The sequence below is a fragment of the Bufo gargarizans genome, chromosome 2, assembly GCF_014858855.1.
Source record: "Bufo gargarizans isolate SCDJY-AF-19 chromosome 2, ASM1485885v1, whole genome shotgun sequence".
Taxonomy (NCBI): domain Eukaryota; kingdom Metazoa; phylum Chordata; class Amphibia; order Anura; family Bufonidae; genus Bufo; species Bufo gargarizans.
Window position 1 is genome coordinate 246,552,883 of NC_058081.1, and position 23,868 is coordinate 246,576,750.

The 23,868-nt window shown below is 39.9% G+C and overlaps 1 protein-coding gene across 1 annotated transcript; it reads left to right on the forward strand.

Moving 5' to 3' along the window:
* Window positions 1–196: 196 nt before the first annotated feature.
* On the forward strand, window positions 197–23,738 carry LOC122927887 (pendrin-like). Its single transcript, XM_044280203.1, has 21 exons — window positions 197–240; window positions 502–641; window positions 2,037–2,176; window positions 3,052–3,162; window positions 3,867–4,048; window positions 5,805–5,969; window positions 6,132–6,284; window positions 6,371–6,453; window positions 9,077–9,224; window positions 12,759–12,872; window positions 12,977–13,054; window positions 14,043–14,138; window positions 14,516–14,622; window positions 15,322–15,391; window positions 16,577–16,669; window positions 16,771–16,866; window positions 18,103–18,333; window positions 18,744–18,798; window positions 18,907–19,052; window positions 21,295–21,378; window positions 23,602–23,738. Exons 2-21 carry the CDS (start codon window positions 517–519, stop codon window positions 23,623–23,625), a joined length of 2,301 nt encoding a protein of 766 aa, XP_044136138.1. The 5' UTR covers window positions 197–240; window positions 502–516; the 3' UTR covers window positions 23,626–23,738.
* Window positions 23,739–23,868: the final 130 nt, after the last annotated feature.

Here is a 23,868-nt window from a genome sequence, read left to right on the forward strand (position 1 = left end):
GACTCTTTCATGTACTTGTTATACAAAAGTAATCATAAGGTGGACGGCACGGCTGAATTTTTAGGAATCAAAACAAAAGGGTTAATATGTGTGTGCTGGATGGTGAGTTTATTCTACCTCAAACTGGTGATGAGAGTCTCTGTTTTCCCATAAATAGAACTTCCCTTTGGGTGCAAGGACTATATAATGTGAATGGCACAGGTTACCTGCCAAGGTTGCTGAGGGCTGCTGCTTTCACAGGTACACATAAATATCATTGTATCAATGTTTGCCATTTTTTACATTTAATTCCATACAATTTAGACTGTAATTTTATATATATATATATATATATATATATATATAGACACATACACACAATCGTCCTATATTTATGTTCATCTAATGCCGTCCATATACAAAAATACATTTTCTAACATTTTCTAATCTCTGAAATACGATACTAAATGATTCAGGATATGTAGTGAAGTTGGCAAGATATTTCATATATGTGTTCTTCAGATTGCATCAAGAAGGATGGATCATAGCCCTGGATATCTCGTAGCAAGACCTGTTTACTCAGACCCAAGTTTTCAGGAGGAAAATGAAAGGAAGGAAATTGTTCAGAAAACCGTCCAGGAGAGACTGCGAAAGAACTGCAGGTTATTTCTACTATCATTTTCAGTACTTTGATTGTGGATCCATTAGTGCAGAGAGACAATTACTGCACATTTTCACATTCAGGCTGGTTTTCTATAGATGTGATTACTATGGCAAAGCAGGATAAATACATCTAACATTAAGAAACAATCATGAGATAATCAAATTTATTACAGAGGTAAATAACAACTGGGCCATTAGCCAGTACAGGGCAATGAGATCCAGCTTACCCTGTCTGCCTAGTTACATGCCAACTGGTGGACAACAAGTACCAAGTATGTTTAAGAAATTGGTCTTCATGAACCTATTATATATATATATATATATATATATATATATATATATATACACACACACACGAGTTGAGGTTGAAACATGTTCATTGTGAATTATTGCTAGCGAGTCTTTGATAGTTTATGATACAATTTGCATTTAATTTTATAGCTAAAACTATACCTATATCACTAATAACTATATCATCATTGATTTCAATGGTACCTGTATGCCTTCATCTTTAAAACATTCCTCTTAGCAGTAGCCACCGACATCAACATATTGATTATTTAAAGGGGTATTCCCATCACATACAATGGGGGCATATTGCTAGGATATGTCCTCATTGTCTGATAGGTGCGGGTCCCACCTCTGGGGCATTCGCAACTGCCCTCCATTCATTTGAATGGGGCCACCGAAAATAGCAGAGTTCTGGCTCGGCTATTTCCGTCTGCCTCATAGAAATGAATGGGAGCAGGGGCCGCTGGTGCGTGGTGCGCTCCCATTTACTTGTGCGGAGAGCAGCGCTTGGTGGTGAACGGACCCCTGGAAACCTAGTGATATGCCCCCATTGTATGTGATGGGAATACCCCTTTAATGGGGTATTTCAATTATATAAAGTTATACCCTATCCACAAATCACAAGAACAAGGGCTCCCAAAATGAATGGAGCAGCAGATCGAACATGCGTCTTACCACTCTATTTATCTACATGGGACTGCTAGAGACAGAGGGGTACAAGCACTCAGCTATTTTCGTCAGTCCTGTAGAGATGAATGGAACAGCACTGCACATGTTCAACCTGTTGCTCCAGGTTTTGGGTCCCTACATGGCTCTCTTCATATGATTAGTGTGGGTTCAAGTTGTCAGACCCCACCAATCTAACAGTTATCCTCTATCCTCTGAATGGGGATACCATTAACTACCAGGAATAATCCTTTAACTACCTGTAGATGATTTGAAGTACCAGATTTTCTATCATTTAATTAACCAGAAAAACATTTTTGACCTTAAAAATGATGTTTAAAGTTGGAGACAAACTTTGAAGTATTCTTTTTTTACCACCAGACATGGGGAGTATAGAGACCTTTGACCACTATGTTCATTCTATTTTTTTCTGACAGTTGTACATCCAGAAGAGCTCTCCTGATTGTGAAGTCCTTTTTCCCTATTCTGGACTGGCTTCCAAATTACAGATGGAAGGAATGGTTCGTGAATGACCTTATTTCTGGAGTCAGCACAGGGCTTGTTGCCATATTACAAGGTAAGCTTGATCATTTTAAGACTAAAACTGTTATAATATGGTGAGTGGAAGCTGTAGGAGATATTGCATTGCTGTTTTAAAATATGAGATTAAGATATATTAACTGGGTAATCCACATTAGGACCTCACCATTTATCTATACTCAAGATCTAAGCAGACATGGATTGGTGCAAGAGATAGAGGGGAGACTAATCATCTCCCTGCATCAGTTTTCCTGTGAAAAATGGCGCAAACACCTTTCTGTAAATGGGGCGTGACAAGGCTGGGAAAGGGGTGGGGCCAATGGGTCCGCCACATTTATCTTCATTTACATCAGCTTTCTAAATGAAGACTGAAACCTATGGCAGCTCAGAGCTGACACATGGGCTTGTGCCTTGTGATAAATTAGGCGCATCCTCCAGCAGTGCAGCGGATATCATGAGACTGGCATAAAACGCTGGCCTTTGATAAATCTTCCCCATAGTCCAACGATGGGAAATTATCAGGCTACAGAGCTGTATTGGATCTATTACTATAGAGGAATTTTGGGGTGTTACACTTTACAGTTTTAGGCTTACAAACAAACATACATTATAGTATATATAGCCAACTATAGTATATATAGCCAACTATGTTTTTCCTCATTTTAAATGAGAATTGTAAATTGGATTCCATTTTTAATATTATTATAATATATTAATTAATTAGTATGTCTGTTGCCAGGTTTTATAAGGATGATAGCTGTTGCAGCTTTGCTAGTAATGGACAACCACTTTAACTAGGAAGACATGAGAAAGATGCAGCTTTTATCTTGTAGATTTTATAGATATTCTTATATGGTGGCTATTGTGTAATTTGTGGCCTATAACTATATGCTTTATATTTATTATGGACAGGTCTGGCTTTTGCATTGCTTGCTTCGGTCCCAGTTGGATATGGCCTCTACTCATCATTCTTCCCTATTTTGACTTATTTCTTCCTGGGCACATCCAAGCACATCTCAGTTGGTAAGTTATTATATGTATACATTTGAAATAAGAAAACTAGTTTGTTTACACTGTGACAGTCATTATTATAGGCCCCTTTACACGGGCCAATTTTGTAGACGATTGTTGAGAGGCAAAAGTTTCTTCCCAACAATCGCCTTCTCGTCAATGGAGGTGACCGCTGCATTTACATGAAGCAATCTCCTCCACGGTATGGGGAGGAGTGATCGCTAATGCCATTGCTCATCACCATACAGACTTATTTGCCGACAGCAAATGCTATTTACACAGCACGATCTGCTGCCAGCAGATGAGATGAAAGATGTGTTTACCCAGTGAACGAGTGTTTAGCTCATTCATCGGGTAATCGGCGGTACCTTTACACCGCCATATAATCGATAACAAGCGTTCCTATGAATACTTGTTAGCGACCACCTGGCCAAGAATCAGCCCGTGTAAAGGGCCCTTAAGTAGTATCCTTTAAGTTGATTTTAACATACAAATATGACACATTCTGCTGTGAGAATAAGAAAAAACATTGTTTAAGCATTTATACATTGGCTTGATCAACAAATACTTCCATTGTGCCAGGACTAATTGATATCACATCCCTTTATGGACAATTCTGTGAACCTGTTGAGAAAATATTTCATAGCTGCCTGGAGCTGGTGTGTATATAATGCCACCATGTTAAATTATTAAGCCAAATCCAATTCTTTCAACAGGACCATTTCCAGTGGTCAGCTTGATGGTGGGGTCTGTTGTCTTGAGTATGGCTCCTGATGAGAAGTTTTTCCTGCTTAGCAATAGCACTGGATTGAACAAGACAGTGATAAACACAGTGGCCAGGGATGCGGCTAGAGTTATGGTTTCAGGAACTCTCAGTTTCCTAATTGGAATTATTCAGGTAATAAACGTTTCTTTTGAAATTTGTGATTCACTTTGCATATTGAACTGAATGGAACTTAGTTGCTAATCCCTTTTGGTTTGTTTTGCCTAAAGCTTATAACAAGTTTTTCCAGTGAGGAGTACTTATAATGGTGCTTTAAAATTATAGTGCATATAGAGGAGTGTAAAAACACATGATACTGAATTATAAATCGAATGAATGTAATTTGCAAAGCTGTCATTGCGTTTTCCTGCCCTTAAAAATAGCCTGGTTACTCAACAAGCTGCCAGCCCTTAAAGGGGTTATCCAACCTCTATAATGCCCGGGCACCTCATATGGGTTCCCTGGAACCGCCCTCGCACTTAATCCCTGCACTGGCACCTCTGCATCTCGCCGCTGCGCGGATCAAAACATCCGGTGATGGGGGGAGGGGGGGTTGTGGAGGGTTGGTTAGTCAATAGCAGACCGCGATGCCTAAAACAGGTGTAGAAAATTATAAATGAGATGGGCCTGTGGCGGTCTGCCCCCTTTTACCACCCACAACTCACCCCTTTTTTGGACCTGGCGTGAGTGGGGAAAAAAAATCGCATATTGAGGTGCAAATAACCTTTGTGCTGCAATCTGCATCAGAAATATGCCTAATAAAATAATTAGCGAAGGAATACAGGTGATATCTAAAAAAGCACCCACAATTGGGCAAATGTTCTTTTACAAGAACAAATAATAGTACAAAGGGATGTTACAAATGTGGACATAAAGTGTGTAAGGCTTGAATGTTTCACAGCACTTCAGTTTGAGTCTGAATTTAGGACAAAGTCCTTCATTAACTGCAACCCTTCATATATGGTGTATGTTATTACATGCAAAATACATGATATACAGTATTTCGGAAGCACTACCTGTCCGCGAAAAGAAAGGATTAGAAAACATCTATATGATGAATGATAAAGCCAGTAATCCCTCCTCAGTATCAAACAATGTTTTACATATTAATAATGGTAATCTTAATAGTTTGAAAACCATTGGAATAGAAAGGGGTTAATGTGCACAGTATTGGGGGAGAACACAAGAAAAAATTATTAAGGAGGAAAGCCTTTTGGATCTTTGCTTTAGGGCTCGTTCACACGATTGTTTTTTCCGTTTTGTATACGGGCCGTTTTTGCATTCCGTATACGGTCCGTATATGGAACCATTCATTTCAATGGGTCTGCAAAAGATGTTGACGGCACTCTGTGCGCTGTCCGCATCTGTTGCTCCGTTCTGTGGACCTGCAAAAATTGTCCATTTTGCGGACAAGAATAGACATTTCTATAATTGGCCTCCTGTTCTGTTCCACAAATTGCGGAAGGCACATGGGCCCCATCCGTTTTTTGCAGATCTGCAATTTGTGGATGCCAAAAAACATCACGGTCGTGTACATAAGTGCTTAGGAACATAATATTGATCAGGTCTCAATTATAGACATGATTTACCATTTACCATTATTAATATAGTTCATATATTTATATTAATTGTTTCATGTTGCAAGCTATATAACAAGTTTTTATGTATGCTATGATTAGGATCATTTTAGATAGAAATGCGAAATGTGTGTACCTGTCATGTTGATGGATAAATACTATAAAGTCTGCACGTAACGATCTGAAGCGCTGGATGTTTTGTTTCTACTTTTGCTAATAGTATGATAACACCATTGATCATTATCGCATTCATATGTACGACATTGCCTTTCGTTCTACTAATCAATATATTTCTTGTGTGTTTTTATCCAAAGCTTCTATTCGGAATATTTCAGATTGGCTTCATTGTCAGGTACCTGGCAGATCCTTTAGTTGGTGGGTTCACCACAGCAGCTGCTTTCCAAGTGTTTGTCTCCCAAGTCAAAACATTGCTCAACGTTCCCACAAAAAACTACAATGGGGTGCTCTCTATAATATACGTAAGCCTACCATCATTTCAAATGCTTTCTTATGTGAAATGTTTAACATTGACATCTATATTCCGTATCTGCAATACAGTGTAGAAATACTGTATATGTGTAACTTAATGTCATTAAAATGTGGTAAATGATGAATATTTCTCTCTTTTTATTTTGATACAGACAATTATTGATATTTTTAAAAACATTGGACAAACCAATATTTGTGACATGATTGCTGGACTTCTGACTTTGGTTGTGGTTATTGGGGTGAAAGAAGTAAATGACCGATACAAGCACATAATTAAAGTTCCTATTCCGATAGAAGTCTTGGTGGTATGTGCATTACTAGTATTGATTTATAACGTACAGTGAATTTATATGTTTTATTTACTTAGCATTTCATTTCATTTTAAATATAGACCATTGTGGCCACAGGGGTTTCGTATGGAGCAAACCTAGCACAAAAGTATAATGCAGGAATTGTAAAAACAATTCCCAATGGGTAAGTAATTATTTGCATTCAAACTTAGAATTTACTTAACTATATCATCATGTATTGCTATGTATCAGCCAATATTTTAGCAGTTAGTACTGAGGTCACTCAGGATATCTATGTTCTATATAAAAGGATTGCTACAGGGGTATTTCCTAACAGACCACTAAAAGTCATTTTAGACTACAGTAAGTTCACATCAGTGCTAACTGTTAAAGAAACAAAAAGTCGGGGGTTGTTGGGAGGGATAGGGGAGTTAAGAATAAGAAGAAAGATATTATGTAACTTTTTGTACTATGTGCATCGGGTATGCCCGATATATCCTTGTAATTGTTAAACTACAATAAAAAACAAAAGTAAAAAATATAAATAAAAAAAAATAAAAATAAACAAAACAGTCAAAAACCTAATAAAATTAACTATTTTCCTCCCCCAAAAAATAAAAAAGTTTCTGTCATTCTCACTATTGCGTTCAATTGTGCAATACTAGCACCAGTTATGCTCAGTTGGACTATCTTCCATCATGTTTCTGTTTTTCTGACAGGAGAGAGACATGCCTACAGGACTTTTCTTTGCATTCAAATTTGACAAAAAATAGCTGAAAAGAGAAATGTCAGTGTAGCTTAATTCCATTTTTATCCTGTTGGCAGCATACATTGATCTCTATGAAACTAAACAGAACAGTTAAAGTCACGGGCAAAAATCCCACCATAATAAAACTATTAAATAGATAGAATATGCATACCATAATCTTTTAGGCAATCCTCCTAAAGTTATTACCGTATTTTTTTTGCTTTATAAGACGCACCCGATGATAAGACGCACCCCAGAGGAAAATAATAAAAATATATTTTTCACCAGACGTCATATCAGAGCCTCAGATTAGATCCCCATAAATATCAGGACATCACATTAGACCACCATATCAGCCCTCCATGCCAGAACCTCATTAGCCCTCCATGTCAGACCCCCAACAATCCTCAGAACAGCCCTTTTCTTTCAGACCCCCATCAGACCTCAGATCAGCCCTTTTCTTTTAGGCCCCATCAGACCTCAGATCAGCCATTTTCTTTCAGACCACCATCAGACCTCAGATCAGCCCTTTTCTTTCAGACCACCATCAGGCCTCAGATCAGCCCTTTTCTTTCAGATCCCCCATCAGACTTCTCTTTCCCTTTCCTGCGACGCGGCTCCGCTCCAGGTCCGGCGTCTCGCTCCCCTGTCTTCTCCGTCACGGGCCGCATTGTCATCTGACTGCGTGCAGCATCAGGTCATAGTGTGCGCACTACGTCCTGACGCTGTATAGGGTCAGGACAGTGGAGTGCGGGCCCTAGAAAGACCAGGGAGGGTGAATATCGGAAACACTTGCAGCGCTTTTTCCCAGCTCCCGGCACTTAATGCATACTAGTGAGCGCTTTCATAATGGAAGCGCTCACTAGTATTTGCCTTATAAGACGCAAAGCCATTTTCCCCCTACTTTGGTGAGGGGGGAAATGCGTCTTATAAAGCGTAAAATATGGTAAATGGCCCTAAACCACTGTATTAAAGAATATTTGCTGTACATAAGCCATACAGATATTACATTACTACTCATATAAACTAAACTGAATATGAGCAGTGTACAGTATGTGAAATGTGCTCTACACACATTGACAAAAAATAATACACTAAGAAGAAGTTGTTGGAATAAAATGAAACTTGTGTGAATGTAATGATGATATATGTGATGAGAACGATGCCCTTACGTAACCACTGCTCCCAACACCTCCTAACTGCTAGGTCAGAACAGCTTAGATGACAGGCAATTCATTGAAACAACCATCCAGCTTCTCTTAGTCCAATGATGCACCCCCTCTCAAAGTATGTCAGCTGGGCAAAATTTAGCAGCTGCCTAACAGCGGCGGCAGGTGATCAGGAAGGTGAGTATGGATTGTTATTATGTTACACCACTCTCACCCTGTTTCTAATTAAAGGGGTTGTCCGAGTTCAGCTCTATTCCCGTTTTCACCCAGGCAGGCCCTCTTATATGAGTGTTGGAGCATTTTATGCTCCGATGCTCTCCCTTGTCCTGCGTTGGATCACGCAGGGCAAGGGCTTTTTTGTTTATATTTTTTACACTGCTAGGCTGAGGCTTCCACCTAGCAGTGTTGCCGGTGACGTTGCCGACACTAATGGGCGGGCATTGACGCTGCCTTAGCCGTTTTACAGGCTAGGGTAGTGCTAAAGCTGCCCATTAGTTCTGATGACGTCACTGAGCTCACTGCTAGGTGGAAGCCTTTGCCTAGCTTTACCCATGGAGATCCCAGTATGTCACTGGATCTCCCAAAAAAAGCCTTTGCAATGCTTATATCAGGGGGGCTGTCTGGGGGAAAACAGGGATATGTCCGTGTTCAGAGTATGCCCCCAGATTATACCTTTAACGGGAATATCCCAATTGCAACTAGTTGAAGAAGTTTTGTCACAATATATGAAGACTTAATTCAGATTTGATGACTTTAGGAAAACTGGAGTGCACTACTATAAAAGACTACATATTGTATCAGTCTACTATTAAACACATAAATACAAGTATGTATAAGTCACTGATGTTTTTACTGGGAATTGAATCTTTATTATTAATTTGCTTTTTTAGTTTTATACCTCCTATGACACCAGATGTGAGTCTCTTTTCAGAAATGATTGGCTCAGCGTTTTCAATAGGTATAGTGGGTTATGCTGTGGCCGTTTCTGTGGGAAAAGTTTATGCCACCAAATACAACTATGCTATAGATGGGAATCAGGTATGTATCTTTTATACAGTGCACATTAGATTAATTGTATGATGCTACACTAGGACCGTGTGTAGATATAATATTCTGGCCCAGATATACTAATGCATCTGCATAAAAAAAAAAAAATGTCTAAAAAATGGTTGCAAATTAGCACATCTAGAGTTTCTACCCTTTTTCATTCATGCTATCAGAGGGGCGGGGTTAATGGGGAAATCAGTGAAGCTTCATGTAAATGGGTGGGTCTAAGATGATTCATTTTGCGCCAAAATTTTAACGCAATTCTGGCATAAAAATATTTCTTAAAGTAAGGCCGAATGCACACGGCTGTGTTTCACGGCCGTGAGCGGTCCGTGGTAACACGGCTTGGATTCCGGCTGCGAGCAGGAGGACACGGCGTCACTGGTTGCTATGACGCCATGCGCTTCATGCCGCCGCTGTACAACAGTAATACACTCGTACTGTATTACTGTTGTACATTACTGTTGTACAGCGGCGGCATGAAGCGCATGGCGTCATAGCAACCAGTGACGCCGTGCGCTCCTGCTCGCAGCCGGAATCCAGGCCGTGTTTCACGGCCGTGTGCATTCGGCCTAAGCCAACCATTTTGGTATATAGTCAAAGAAAAGTGTCTATCCCTGCTCCAAAATTATCATCCAGCCTGAGCTAAAATATAAGTCTGGTGCAGGTCTAGACAGAATGTCTAAGTTTACGTCAGCCTCACAATTAGTAAATCTGGGCCACTGTGTTCAAATTAATAAGTCTGTTATGTTTTGCACTCAATAGTCATTTGGAAGAACCATGTTTTACACTGCAGGAAATTAGCTATATTGATACAAAAATACGTTATATTCAAGTAGCTGAAAATGATGAAATATCACATGAATATTAATCTTCCAACATTTTGGTTTTCCTGAACCTCGATCATGACAATATTCTGCGGTAAATGCAAGGAGTGTGGACCCACTAAGACCACTGTCTGTCCTCCTTACCTGTACCATAGATTACTGCTATGATCAAACCAAAATGTTAGCAGATTTACACAGGTGGAATCCCAAGTTTTTTCAACTTCTTGATGAACATAAGCAATTTTTTTTATCTGGCTCATAATTGTGGGTGTAGACCCATTAATTTAAATAGGGCCACAAAAGATGCAAACTGCACACCGTGCGCTGTCTGTAAGATAGGCACTCTTCCTTCTGGTTTGTATGTAGGACAAAAATAAATGTATTAAAAAAGACTTACAAAAAATATATATACATAAAAACATTAATAAAATAATGAAAAATTATTACACTATTACACATGATTCGTTAATTCATAGGTTAGATTCTGTATAGAGTAGATATTTCATATATTGAAGTTAGATAATCGTCATATACTGGGAATAAACGCCTACTAATTTTCCAGTTCATAAAAAGGTGCAATCATATATGCCTATGTATAGAGTTTATATACAATTGTATCAAGAAAATATTCCAATTATGTCCATCATTGATCCTCTTTATAATAATATCCAATACTGTGGAGCAGGTGTTTGGTGAAATCGATAGTTGGTATGGTATATAGCGATAAATGCAACAGATGATAACAACAGATGAAACACTTGCAGCAGACGACGTTATAGTTAGTTGGTTAGTCTGTAGCAATTACATGTGATATGCGATATGACTCCGTTATTAACGTAGCTTCATAAGTTACTTAGTTCTTATCTATGTCTTGCCGGCAAGTATCATATAGTGGTGTCAAACCTCATAGATTCAGTTAGTTGTTATATCTTTTTTTGATGCTGATTCACTTACTTGATAGCGGTCTCTGGAGTTGGAGGTATATGGGGATGTGCATTTACCCCTGCCTCTATTTGCCCAGTTGTCCCTTGTAGAAACACGTGTAGGTGGCGTTCAGCGTTCTCAGCTGTCTCCTTTAGGGCTCATGCACACAACCGTATGCCCTCAGAGACATACGGTTCGTGAGCGGGCCATATGTCCCGGAGCGGCATACATCGTGCGAATGGGAGCGCACAGCATCATAGGTTACTATGATACTGCGCGCATCGGGCCGCCCACGGGACTATTGTCCTGCACTCATATGATCATGTAAATGAGAAAGGAGGCGGCAGAGGATCGCGGCGAATACCCCTGGAGCAATAGACTCATCTGGTGAGCAGCAGGGGAGAGGGGAAGACGCCAAGCACTACATGCACATGCTCTTACAGGAGACAGCTGAGAACGCTGAATGCCACTTACATGTGTTCCTACAAGGGACAACTGGGTGACTAGAGGCAGGGGTAAGTGCACGTCCCTGTATACCTCCAAATCCAGAGACCGCTATCAAGTAAATAAGGCTATTTTCACACTCGCATTTTGGCTTTCCGTTTGCGAGATCCGTTCATGGCTCTCACGAGCGGTCCAAAAAGGATCAGTTTTGCTCTAAGGCATTCTGAATGGAAAAGGATCCGCTCAGAATACATCAGTTTGCCTCCGATCAGTCTCCTTTCCGCTTGACGAAACCGAGCCAAACAGATCCGTCCTGGCACACAGTGTGAGTCAATGGGGACGGATCTGTTTTCTCTGACACAATCTGGCACAACAGAAAACTGTTCTGTCTCCCGTTGACCTTCAATGGAGTTCATGACGGATCTGTCTTGGCTATGTTACAGATAATCCAAACAGATCCGTTCACGACAGATGCATGCGGCTGTATTAGACGTTTTTGCAGATCCATGAGGGATCTGCCCCCAAAACTCGCGTGTAAAAGTAGCCTAAGTGAATCATCATTAAAAAAAAGATAAAACAACTAACTGAAGCTATGAGGTTTGACACCACTATATGATACTTGCCGGCAAGACACAGATAAGAACTAAGTAACTTATGAAGCTACGTTAATAACGGAGTCAAACCGCATATCACATATAATTGCTACAGAGTAACCAACTAACTATAACATCGTCTGCTGCAAGTGTTTCATCTGTTGCATTTATTGCTATATGCCAACTATCGATTTCATCAAACACCTGCTCCACAGTACTCAATATATGAAAATTCTACTTTATAGGGAATCTAATCTATGAATTAACGAATCATGTGTAATAGTGTTTCATGCTTATCATTTTTCATTATTTTATTAATGTTTTTATGTATATATATTTTTTGTAAGTTTTTTCTTTTTTAATAAATGTATTTTTGTTCTACATACAAACCAGAATGAGGAGCGCCTATCTTACTGTTTAACAACATTTTCTAAATAGCGCTGGCCATGTGCGGACCGCAAAACGCTTACGGTCATGTGAATGCACCCTTACAGCTTATTTAGCCTATTCCTTTAGGAACACATGTAACACATATCCCACACACAACTTAGGGACTCAACATATTGCTTTATATATTGATGAAACTCTGTATACGATATATGCAGTTTCTGTCTATCTATCTACACACACAAACTAAATTATGTAAAAAGTATTACCCCAAAATGTATTAAAGTAGGAGTATAACCATAATAACGCAACTATGGTATGTGCAGTATAACATTTCTTACTGTTTACAGGAGTTCATTGCCTTTGGAATCAGCAATCTTTTCAGCGGAGCATTTTCTTGCTTTTGCGCCACCACTGCTTTGTCGCGTACAGCTGTCCAGGAAAGCACAGGTGGAAAGACCCAGGTTAGTCGGGGCTATGCATTGGAGGCAGTGGTTTGCCTTCATCAGGGTTATCCCCATTATTAATAATAAGCATATATGTAATGTAACAACATCTTGTCTTGCAGATAGCTGGTATCATTTCAGCCTTCATGGTGTTAATTGCTATAGTGGCACTTGGTAGACTCCTCGAACCATTGCAGAAGGTAAGTAACTACTGAATGCAGTTTTTGTATAGTAAGGAACTTTGCGTTTTTGTTTTGTTACCTGCCATCTTTGTAGCATTGCTGACCCTTAGGTCACTATGCATTTTCTTTTGGGTCACTCTGTATTTTCTTTCAGACACTGTAGCAGTATGATGTAAAATGCATCACAACAATTAAATAAAATGCATATCCCATTAAACGTTCACAGATTATAGATTTGAATGGAGGGACATAATGACATAATGCATAAAGATATTGAATGATTACCCATAAGAGAACACATGCTACGCTGTAGAGACCAGAATGCTGAGTATATTGCAGCAGCAGTGTACTGTGGTTATCAGAATACTGCATATTACTATTGCAAAGAAGTTCTTTTGTTAAGTGACTTACATCTCATACATGTAAAGCAAATGGGGATTCTGCAACCACATTAACTTGCTACCGAAATAAAATCTGCAGGATAAGTAGGTAATAAACCCCAATTGAATGGAATTACCTGTGTCAGATCTGCGGCACTTCATACTACACATATGCAGTAGAAATTTGATTCATTTCTTCTGCGCATCCTGTAGTAAAAAAAGTATCTGATTAGCTAAATGTAAATTTGACACGTGTGAACATAGCCCTAGTCTATGGCCACTTTCATATTCTTCTTTCAGTATCAGCTTATTGTATGATGTCTTTAATGCACTGTAATGTGACGTACAGTAGTTGCCAGCAATAGTGTATTTGGAGAGTTGCTTACTTTCTACAAGATAACCATTCATTTTAAGGGAACTAATTTGCCATAAAAAAAACTTGCACAGCTGGCATCTAAATGGAGTAGTAACTGATATGGTAACGTACTCTTGACGAAGGGTTAACATCACAAAGTAGTTGCTTCTTAGAAGCATATACCATGTTGTAAGGCTGCGTTTAATAATGAAGGTTTATGTTTCTAAGAACATTGAAAACTGGATCACACTCTGTATGTGTCTCATTACAGTCAGTGCTGGCAGCCATTGTCATAGCAAATCTTAAAGGGATGTTCTGGCAAGTTTTTGATGTACCTCGTTTATGGAGACAGAACAAGTGGGACTCTGTAAGTATTTAAAACTCAATTTTCTGCAGCTCATTAGTATCAGAAGCATCTGACATTTCCACTGTATCATTATAATAGTGAATATGCTGTCTACATTCTACTGTGATGAAAACCTTGTTGCCCCCTTAGGGGATATTACAGCCATAGCAAGTGATGGCCTGTCATTGGGCATGCTGTCACCTGTTGGTCAGTGGAAGTCCTCTGTTGGTCCCTCACAGATTGCTAGAATGAAATGGCCACAGTGCTCTGAAACTCGCTGCCACTTCCTAAAATAAGGCATAGTTGCCGTTCTCCAAGTGTACTTTTCTGTATAACCTGATAAAGCAGACATATGTGGGTGGTTATTAAAGCAACAATCTTAAATATTTTTTGCTTAGATAATCTGGGTCTTCACATGCATTGCATCCATTTTATTGGGACTCGATTTGGGATTGTTGGCCGGTTTGGTATTTGGATTACTGACCATCGTTCTACGAGTTCAGTTGTAAGTACTTCTGCTTTTATTATCAACACACATCTCTGATCAAAGTTCATAAAGAAACTTCAAATAAGAATGACTGTCCCAATTAGGGAAAAGAACAAACTAAATTTCTATTGATGTATAAAGATATGGTTCCTATAAGATGCACCTTAAAGAGAGGAACTAATGCCTTAGGAACAAAATGGCAAAAGCCCAAGATATAATTATTTAAAGGAGACCCCCACAGGGATTTATGCAAAATTACTGTGGCTTAAGACAGTGACACAAAAAAAAAAAAGAAAGAAAATCACACAGACATTGTGCAGATACCCATAAAAGGTCCTGATCAGGAGAGACTGGCTTAAATGAGTCGGCATCTCCCAGCAGGCTCCTGTTGCGTTTCTCCAAACAAACATGTGTTCTCTGGAATGGAAAGAGTTAAGAAAAAGTTGTTATTGGGCGTGTTAACATTTTTTTTAACCCTCTCCTTTCCAGGGTACACACCTTAGAAGGAACACTGGTTGGAAGCAACAGCATTGGGAGGGGATGGCTACTCCTCCACACTATTACGCAAATCCTTATTTATATTTCTGTATAATATAATAGTATGTTTCTAAAAAGTAATCTTGAATGCTATAGATAGTTCCAAGTCAGGAGGTTTACTTTATGTTTCATGACAAAGCCTAGTAGTACTTACTATACCATATATACGTCTTTTTCTAGTCCCTCAAGTGGTTCACTTGGAAATGTCCCTGGAACAGAGATCTACAAGGAAGTTAAAAAGTACAAAACTGTAAGTAAAAGTGGTAACAATATAAATAATGTTGGAATTTTAGATGCTTGTAAAATCTACAGTATTTCTAGTATATTGTAAATTACAATATTACAAAAAAATCATGATACCACATAAATAGTGCCCTGTTCACAAAACATTTTGAGCTTACTTTTGGAGTACATTATGTATACTTGGAAAAGCTCCCAGTACACACACCAAATATACTTTATGTCTAGGGCTACTTTCACATGATAGAGGTCAAAATTGCCCTTTTGTCTCTGTTGCGTTGATATGTGTTGATATACCTTTTTTTTTGCAATTTCAAACCACATATTAAAGCCTCATGCACATGAACGCATTTTCTTTCCGTGTTCCGTTTTTTTTTGCAGACCGTATACGGAACCATTCAATTCAATGGGTCTGCAAAAAAAAAGGAAGTTACTCCATATGTGCATTCCATTTCCGTATGTCCATATTTCCGTTCCACATTATGGACGAGGATAGGACTCTTTAATTTGGGGCCAGCTGTTCCGTTCCGCAAAATACGGAATGCACACAGATGTCATCTGTATTTTTTTAAGAATCCTTTTTTTGTGGATTGCAAAATACATACGGTTGTGTGCATGAGGCCTAAGGGACACTATTTCATACAAGGTTATACAGTAGAAAAACAAGCAATATTACTTTTTTGGTACAATGAAAGCCTATGAGCGATGTGTCCCATTGTATACTTGAACAGTGGGGTACATCCTAGTCTTCCATAGGAGGTATACATCAGGAGAGCTTCCCAATGTTTATGGAAAACATAGGCATATAGAAATTATATGTATGCATATCTGCCTTATGAGTGGCAATAAGGGTTATAGACTGAATATTGTATGAACAGCCACTCAGCAGCTATCAAAATGTAGCTCTCTGCAGTCTGCAATGAGCACAAGAGAAGACAAGAACGGTTCATAACGTTCATATAGTTGTTGTGTGTTAAGAGTCCAGGTCTTTCTGACTGTATCTTAAACATTTTTTTGAATGTGGCTTCTGAAAAATAATTATAAATCAGCACATATTGTTCATAACTAACAATTAAAAGCACCTGTCACACTTACACGATAGTAACAACTAATAAAACGGCCAATAGTTGTTAAAATACTTAGTTTATGTTTCATAAAATTTTCATGTTATTCCATGTTTGTATTTTCTCCACAGGTTTTAGAGCCAGAAGGAATTAAAATTGTTCGGTTTACTAGTGCTATTTTTTATGGTAATATTGATGGACTGAAAAGTGCCATTAAAAAAAGTGTAAGTGCATTTACATTTGTATTCATCTCTTAGTATGATTTCGATAATTCTACTAATCAACTACCGTACAGTGAGTAAATATTCTACTTGTTTCATCGCAGGTTGGGTTTGATGTTGTCAAAGTTTTTAATAAGCGGGCCAAAGCATTGAGGAAAATAAAAAGACTGATTAAGAAAGGACAACTACAAGCAACCAAGGTAATGGCTTTTCCCCACGTAGCTTTTGCTATTCTCTTTAAATATCACATTTAATATATAGGATACATTACCAAATGAAAGGGATATTAGAAGTTGCTAAAGAGCTCCTTGGCCATAAGTATAAAAGCAGGAAGCTGAACAGAACATTAAAGTCCAAGGAAACGTGTAATATTTTTTTTAGGTGTAAAGGGGTATTCCCATCACATACAATGGGGGCATATTGCTAGGATATGCCCCAATTGTTTGATAGGTGCGGGTCTCACCTCTGGGACCCGCACCTACAAAGAGAACGGAGTGGGGAGAGCTGTGGATGGAGGACCCCGGGATCTGTCCACCAGCAAGAGCTGCTCCCATACAAGTGAATTGGAGTGCATGTGCGGCCTCTGCTCCCATTCATTTCTAAGGGACAGACGGAAATAGCCGAGCCAGCGCATGCGAAGCGCGCCCCTCCGTTCATTTCCCCGTGGGACTCGCACGATGTGCTGCCCGGACACGGAATTGCGGATCCGAACTTCCGGGTCCGCACTTCCGTTCCGCAAAAAAATAGAACATGTCCTATTCTTGCCCGCAATTGCGGACAAGAACAGGCATATTCTATTAGTGCCTGCAATGTGTGGTCCGCAAAATGCGGAACACACATTGCCGCTGTCCGTGTTTTGCGGACGTGTGAATGGAGCCTTAATAATTTCCAGTTTTGCATAGGATACCACCAATCAACAGGTACTCAAATATGTTATACACTGCAGCCCAGTGTGTCCATTATTAGCAGGACATTCTATTAGTGGCGCTATTTGACTATGAAGGAGTAAAGCTGGCCATACCCATAAGATAACAGTGGGTAGAACACTCCTTCAGCCAACTTCTCTCCCTTTGAGTCCTCTCATACATATACATATGTAATGAATGGGGATAGGGGAGAAAACTTCTGGCAGGCACCTCTGCCAAAGGCTTAGTTCCCCAAAACCAAAAGGACCAGGCAGTTTAAATCCATCTTGCCTGATTGTTATTAGCTATCGGGGGACAGTCAGGAGGCCTAAATCATCTGTTTTGGCGGACATACATCTAATGTGTATTGCCAACGTTAAGGTGTCCATACACCTTTAATAGCTATTGCAATTAATTTGTAGATAGAAGTGCAATTATTTGATACACATTTACTCCTTCTGCATCTAAAAAGTCACTCCTTCTAGGGACTGTGGTACTTATTTAACCGAATAAGCATTATTTTCCTTTTAGAATGGTGTCATCAGTGATGCAGGTACAGATAATGAAGGGTTTGAACCAGATGATATTGAAGACCTACAAAAAGAAGAGAGCCCAGAAGTGAAAGAAGTGGAGATTCAAGTAGACTGGAATTCAGAGCTACCAATTAAAGTGTCTGTTCCTAAAGTCTCTATTCACAGCCTTATTTTTGACTTTGGCCAAGTATCTTTCGTAGATGTGGTGGCTGTAAGGTCATTAAAAGTGGTATGTAAAATTCTAACTTCTTTGGAAAAGAAAAATCATGAATACAACATTTTACTTATTATATTCACACTTCAAAGTCACAGCAACAATCCCCCAGATTTTAAAAACGATGTAAGTGCTGGATCTGGCATATGCCAGACACTAACAGCACCCATCTTACTGTAATGAGGTTCATGGGGTTACAGTATTTGCTAAATACTGTATTTTCTAACAGTACCTTAGCCCAGACGTGAACCTAGTCCAACATAGACTCATTTACATTAGGAATCATCAATGAATGCCGGAGTTCCCACTGATAAGGAATGCTGGCCTGTCTCTAAATCATGTAATCAGACTTAGTATTCTAATAACGTTGCTTTGCTCATCTCTGTAATAAACTTTGGTTTATAAGCAGCTCCTTGATTTTTCAGATATTCAAAGAATTCTTTAGGATTGATGTCGATGTCTACATTGCAGCATGTGATGGTAAATAAATCAGTTACTCTTACATTTTCTTTTATGACACCATGTGTAACTATCACCTCATAAAGCTGATGCAGTGAAATGAGTGGTCTTTTTCTTACCTTTTAATAGATAACGTGTATAAAAAGTTTGAAGAATGTCTCTTTTTTGATGACCAAATCAAGCCAGACATTTTCTTCTTGACCATTCATGATGCAGTGTTATATATAGAGGAAAAGAGAAAGTACACTGATGGACACGATCCACTTCTGGAGAAGGTAAAGGAAACGTTGTCTATGTATTTTATTGTCTGTATAGATTACATGTTTTCCAGATGTGCACAGAAATGGTGAACAAGTTGTATTAAAAAATTGTTAAAAGAGTTCTCTAATGGAAATTACATATTTTATATACCCTTTTAGGGAATCCTGCATTATTAGACAGGATCGGGTCCTTTATTTAGGATCCTTCCCAGTTAGCAAGAGCGGTTACAAAATGCATCTCTGTATAGAGGACCTGTCCTATGTTACACAGCGAACTCATTGTTCTCTATGGGTACTGTGCAATGCTTCATTTCCCCTGTGGGGGCACTGCATGGAAAACCTTCCGCCAGATTTCCTCAATGATTACAGCTCATTGCTAGTTGTCACAGCAGTGGGACACTCTGTAATCAAGCTTATTGTCATTGGACCATTCTAGGGGCTCTTTCACATTTGCGTTCTTTTCTTCCGGCATAGAGTTCCGTCGTCGGGGCTCTATGCCGGAAGAATCCTGATCAGTTTTATCCTAATGCATTCTGAATGGAGTGAAATCCGTTCAGGATGCATCAGGATGTCTTCAGTTCCGGAACGGAACGTTTTTGGCCGGAGAAAATACCGCAGCATGCTGCGCTTTTTGCTCCGGCCAAAAGTCCTGAAGACTTGCCGCAAGGCCGGATCCGGAATGAATGCCCATTGAAAGGCATTGATCTGGATCCGGCCTTAAGCTAAACGTCGTTTCGGCGCTTTGCCGGATGCAACGTTTAGCTTTTTCTCAATGGTTACCATGGCTGCCGGGACGCTAAAGTCCTGGCAGCCATGGTAAAGTGTAGCGGGGAGCGGGGGAGCAGCATACTTACCATCCGTGCGGGTCCCGGGGCGCTCCAGAGTGACGTCAGGGTGCCCCAAGCGCATGGATCACGTGATCGCATGGCACGTCATCCATGCGCATGGGGCGCTCTGACGTCACTCTGGAGAGCCCCGGGAGCCGCGCGGACTGTAAGTATACCGCTCCCCCGCTCCTACTATGGCAACCAGGACTTTAATAGCGTCCTGGGTGCCATAGTAACACTGAAAGCATTTTAAAGACGGATCCGTCTTCAAATGCTTTCAGTACACTTGCGTTTTTCCGGATCCGGCGTGTAATTCCGGCAAGTGGAGTACACGTCGGATCCGGACAACGCAAGTGTGAAAGAGGCCAACAAGTAGGAATTGTCCGCCCTTCGAGATAATCCTTCTTATTGTCTAAGTTAGTCATATTTATCTAGTTGGGTAATATAGAAATGCTGAACACTTACATACAGAATAGTTGAATACATTTGTAAAGTAATTGATACAAACTTTATCGAGCTTTTAAATTTAAAACATGTCCCCAACTATATATTAGGACTAGAATCCTATTAGGGTGCTTGTACTGGAAAACCCCCTTTCAGTATGCAGCCAAAGCAGAAATCAATTGATACCTATAGATCTGTCTATGAAAACCCCCAGTGATAATTTGTTATTGCCAGGGCAAGTTACAGTTGGCCACACGTTTCCTCTAAAGCAGGTCACCCTCTATGTTGCTTAAAGAGGTTTTCCCATGTCAACATTTGTGGCCTATTGCTAGGATATGCAACGAATGTCAGATATTTCCAGAACAGGGCCCCTGAAGTGAAGGGAGGGAAACCGATCATGCACAGCCACCCTCAATTCACTGCTATAAAATAGCTGAGTCAATAGCGATCACTCGCCTATATTCAGAAGTCTCATAGCAATGAATAGAGAGGAAGCTGTACATGCCTTGCTCTGGAGATAGGAGTGGGTCCAAGAGATGGGACCCCCAACAATCTGACATTCTGCTAGGATATGCCACAATTGTTAACATGGAAAAAAACCTTTAATGCGCTAATAGGGCATATGGACAGGGGTTGATAATATCCACTGTGCTGCTGCAGGATGTGCAAAATTTATGCAGGCCTCATCATAGATTAGGCATATCCTCTGGTAGTCTGAGCTGGGGTAAACTGGCATAAAAGAAGATCATTATGCTGGGCCCACTGGCCCCAACCCCTTCCTGCCCTCACCACTCCTTCTTCTCAAGAAATAGGGCAGTGTAGAAACTCTAAATTTAGGTGCAATGGTGTGCAAAAAACAAGGTATGCAACTTATTTATGCCAGAAAAAAGGTTTGGGGGATGATAAAATTCCTCAAAATGTTTTCTTCATTTAGGATAACAATGGCTAAATGTATTATTTGATTCAAAAATGCTGTTTTCCTTAAGATTTCACTAATGCAAGAATCTAAAGAAGCCCTGGAATACACAGAAACTGTTCCTGCAAATGATGAACTGGATGCCCAAGAGGAGGTGAGATTTTATTTCTCTTGCTTCTATAGTGCCAACTTATTCCGCATCTCTTTACAGACACTGTCATCACTCCCTCTCCCTAGTGGGGCTCACAATCTAGATTTCCTATCAGTATGTCTTTTGGTGTGTAGGAGAAAACCCACGCAAACACAGGGAGAACATACAAACTGCCTTTGATTCCAGAAGGATATAGATACTCTAGAGAGAGTTCAGAGAAGAGCTACTAAACTAGTACATGGATTGCAGGATAAAACTTACCAGGAAAGGTTAAAGGACATTAACATGTATAGCTTGGAAGAAAGACGAGACAGAGGGGATATGATAGAAACTTTTAAATACATAAAGGGAATCAACTCGGTAAAGGAGGAGAGCATATTTAAAAGAAGAAAAACTACCACAAGAGGACACAGTTTTAAATTAGAGGGGCAAAGGTTTAAAAGTAATATCAGGAAGTATTACTTTACTGAGAGAGTAGTGGATGCATGGAATAGCCTTCCTGCAGAAGTGGCAGCTTCAAATACAGTGAAGGAGTTTAAGCATGCATGGGATAGGCATAAGGCCAGGGACTATTCATAGGATTCAGATATATTGGGCAGACTAGATGGGCCAAATGGTTCTTATCTGCCGACACATTCTATGTTTCTATGTTTCTATGATTGAATTTGAATGCAGGACCTCATTGCTAACCACTGAGTCACCATACTGTCAATATACCTCTTACACATATTCCTTGGATGCATAGTTAAAAGATCTATTAGTGAAGAGAGCTACAGTATGCATAGTTTCCATTAGAACAGTGGTGCACAACCTTTTCTGGTTGGGGGGCCACATTGTCACCCTGAACCAATTCCAAGTGGTGAAAATAAAACCTAAAGGGGTATTACCAACTGAAATGCTATATTTCTGGCATATTGAACGGATAGTATATATCATAAATGTCTAGTTACACGTCTAGTACTCCCATCTAATGGGAGAATACCTGTGAGCAGCCACAAGACGTAGACATACGTGTCTGTTACCAGATGATTGGGGTCCTCAGAGAATGGTATCAAGTGCCACATGTGGTCCCCAAGCCGCAGGTTGTGCACCCCTGCCATAGATTATACAGTACACAAGACTTACCATAGTATCATAGATAGGATATCATTTGATGCCATCAGCATAATTGTTCTATTTTGTGCACTTCCAATGCCAGTTAAAGCATCAGTAAGTTCCAAAAGATCCAAATACAGAATAAAAGCCCATTCACACAACTGTATGGCCTGCCGTGCCTGTGGTGCAGACCGCAAATAGCATTGGGCAAAACACGGGCACCGGCCTTGTGAACTCTGTATGCAGACCTATTGACTTGAATGAGATTCGCAAAATACAGCAAAAGATAGGACATTGGCTGCGGAGGTACGGACCTGAAAGCCCATGAAAAGTCTTCTGTGTGTTTCCGTGGGCTTCATATCCGTGCCTGCGCTCACCAAAAGATAGGACATGTCCTATCTTTTGCGTATCTTATGGATCACGGACCCATTCAGGCCAATGGGTCCACACCACAATACGCAGTTCACATGACCGGTGCCCATGTATTGCAGACCCGATGTTTGCGGTCCGCAACATGGCTACTTCAGTCCTAAGCATAAGCCCTAAAGGTTCTGTTTGAAGAATGAACTGCTACATGACTGGCAGCCACGAGTACAGAGATAAATAAGGCACAAGGTTTCAAATACACATTTAGTAAAGTGTTATATGTATTTTACTTAAAGGGGTTGTCCCATGAATAATATTCTACAGGTTTCAGACCAGCACCTGGATCTCAATACTTTTTTAATTGCATGTCATAAAAAATGTATTATAGCTACCTGCATAGCGCCACCTGCTGTTTGCTGTTTTTCTAATTTCTCTGTCCTGCTCACTGAGATGGAAGCACATGCTCAGCTCCATTCTTCAACTGCCACTAGCTGCAGCAGACATGACATGCCCTCTGAGCAAGGACACACCCACTAAGCTGCTAGTTTGAAATACATGTAGCATAACAATTGGAGCAGTGAATGCAGGGAGCTCTGGATCCATGCAAGGTACAGGGCTGGTTCTAGCTTTGTTAGAAATAGGTTCTCATGTGCTAGATTATGTATGATTTTTAGTTTCTATATTAATCATGGGATAACCCCTTTAAGACTGGGATTTCTTTGAAGCAGCATAATAATTGGCTCATTGGCTTGTATTACTCCACAGGCTCTCAGGAGACTTGCTTCGTGAACAAATCTACTGGAACCTCTAAATTGGAATGTGCAGCATTTTCTTTCACTTATATTCTTAAAAGGGTTGTCTCAGCAAATGGCATCTTTCATATAGACAAAGTTAATACAAGGCACTTACTAATGTATTGTTATTGTCCATATTGCTTCCTTTGCTGGCTGGACTGAATTTTTCCATCAAATTATACACTGCATGTTTCCATGGTTACAGACCACCCTGCAATCCAGCAGCGGTGGTCGTGCT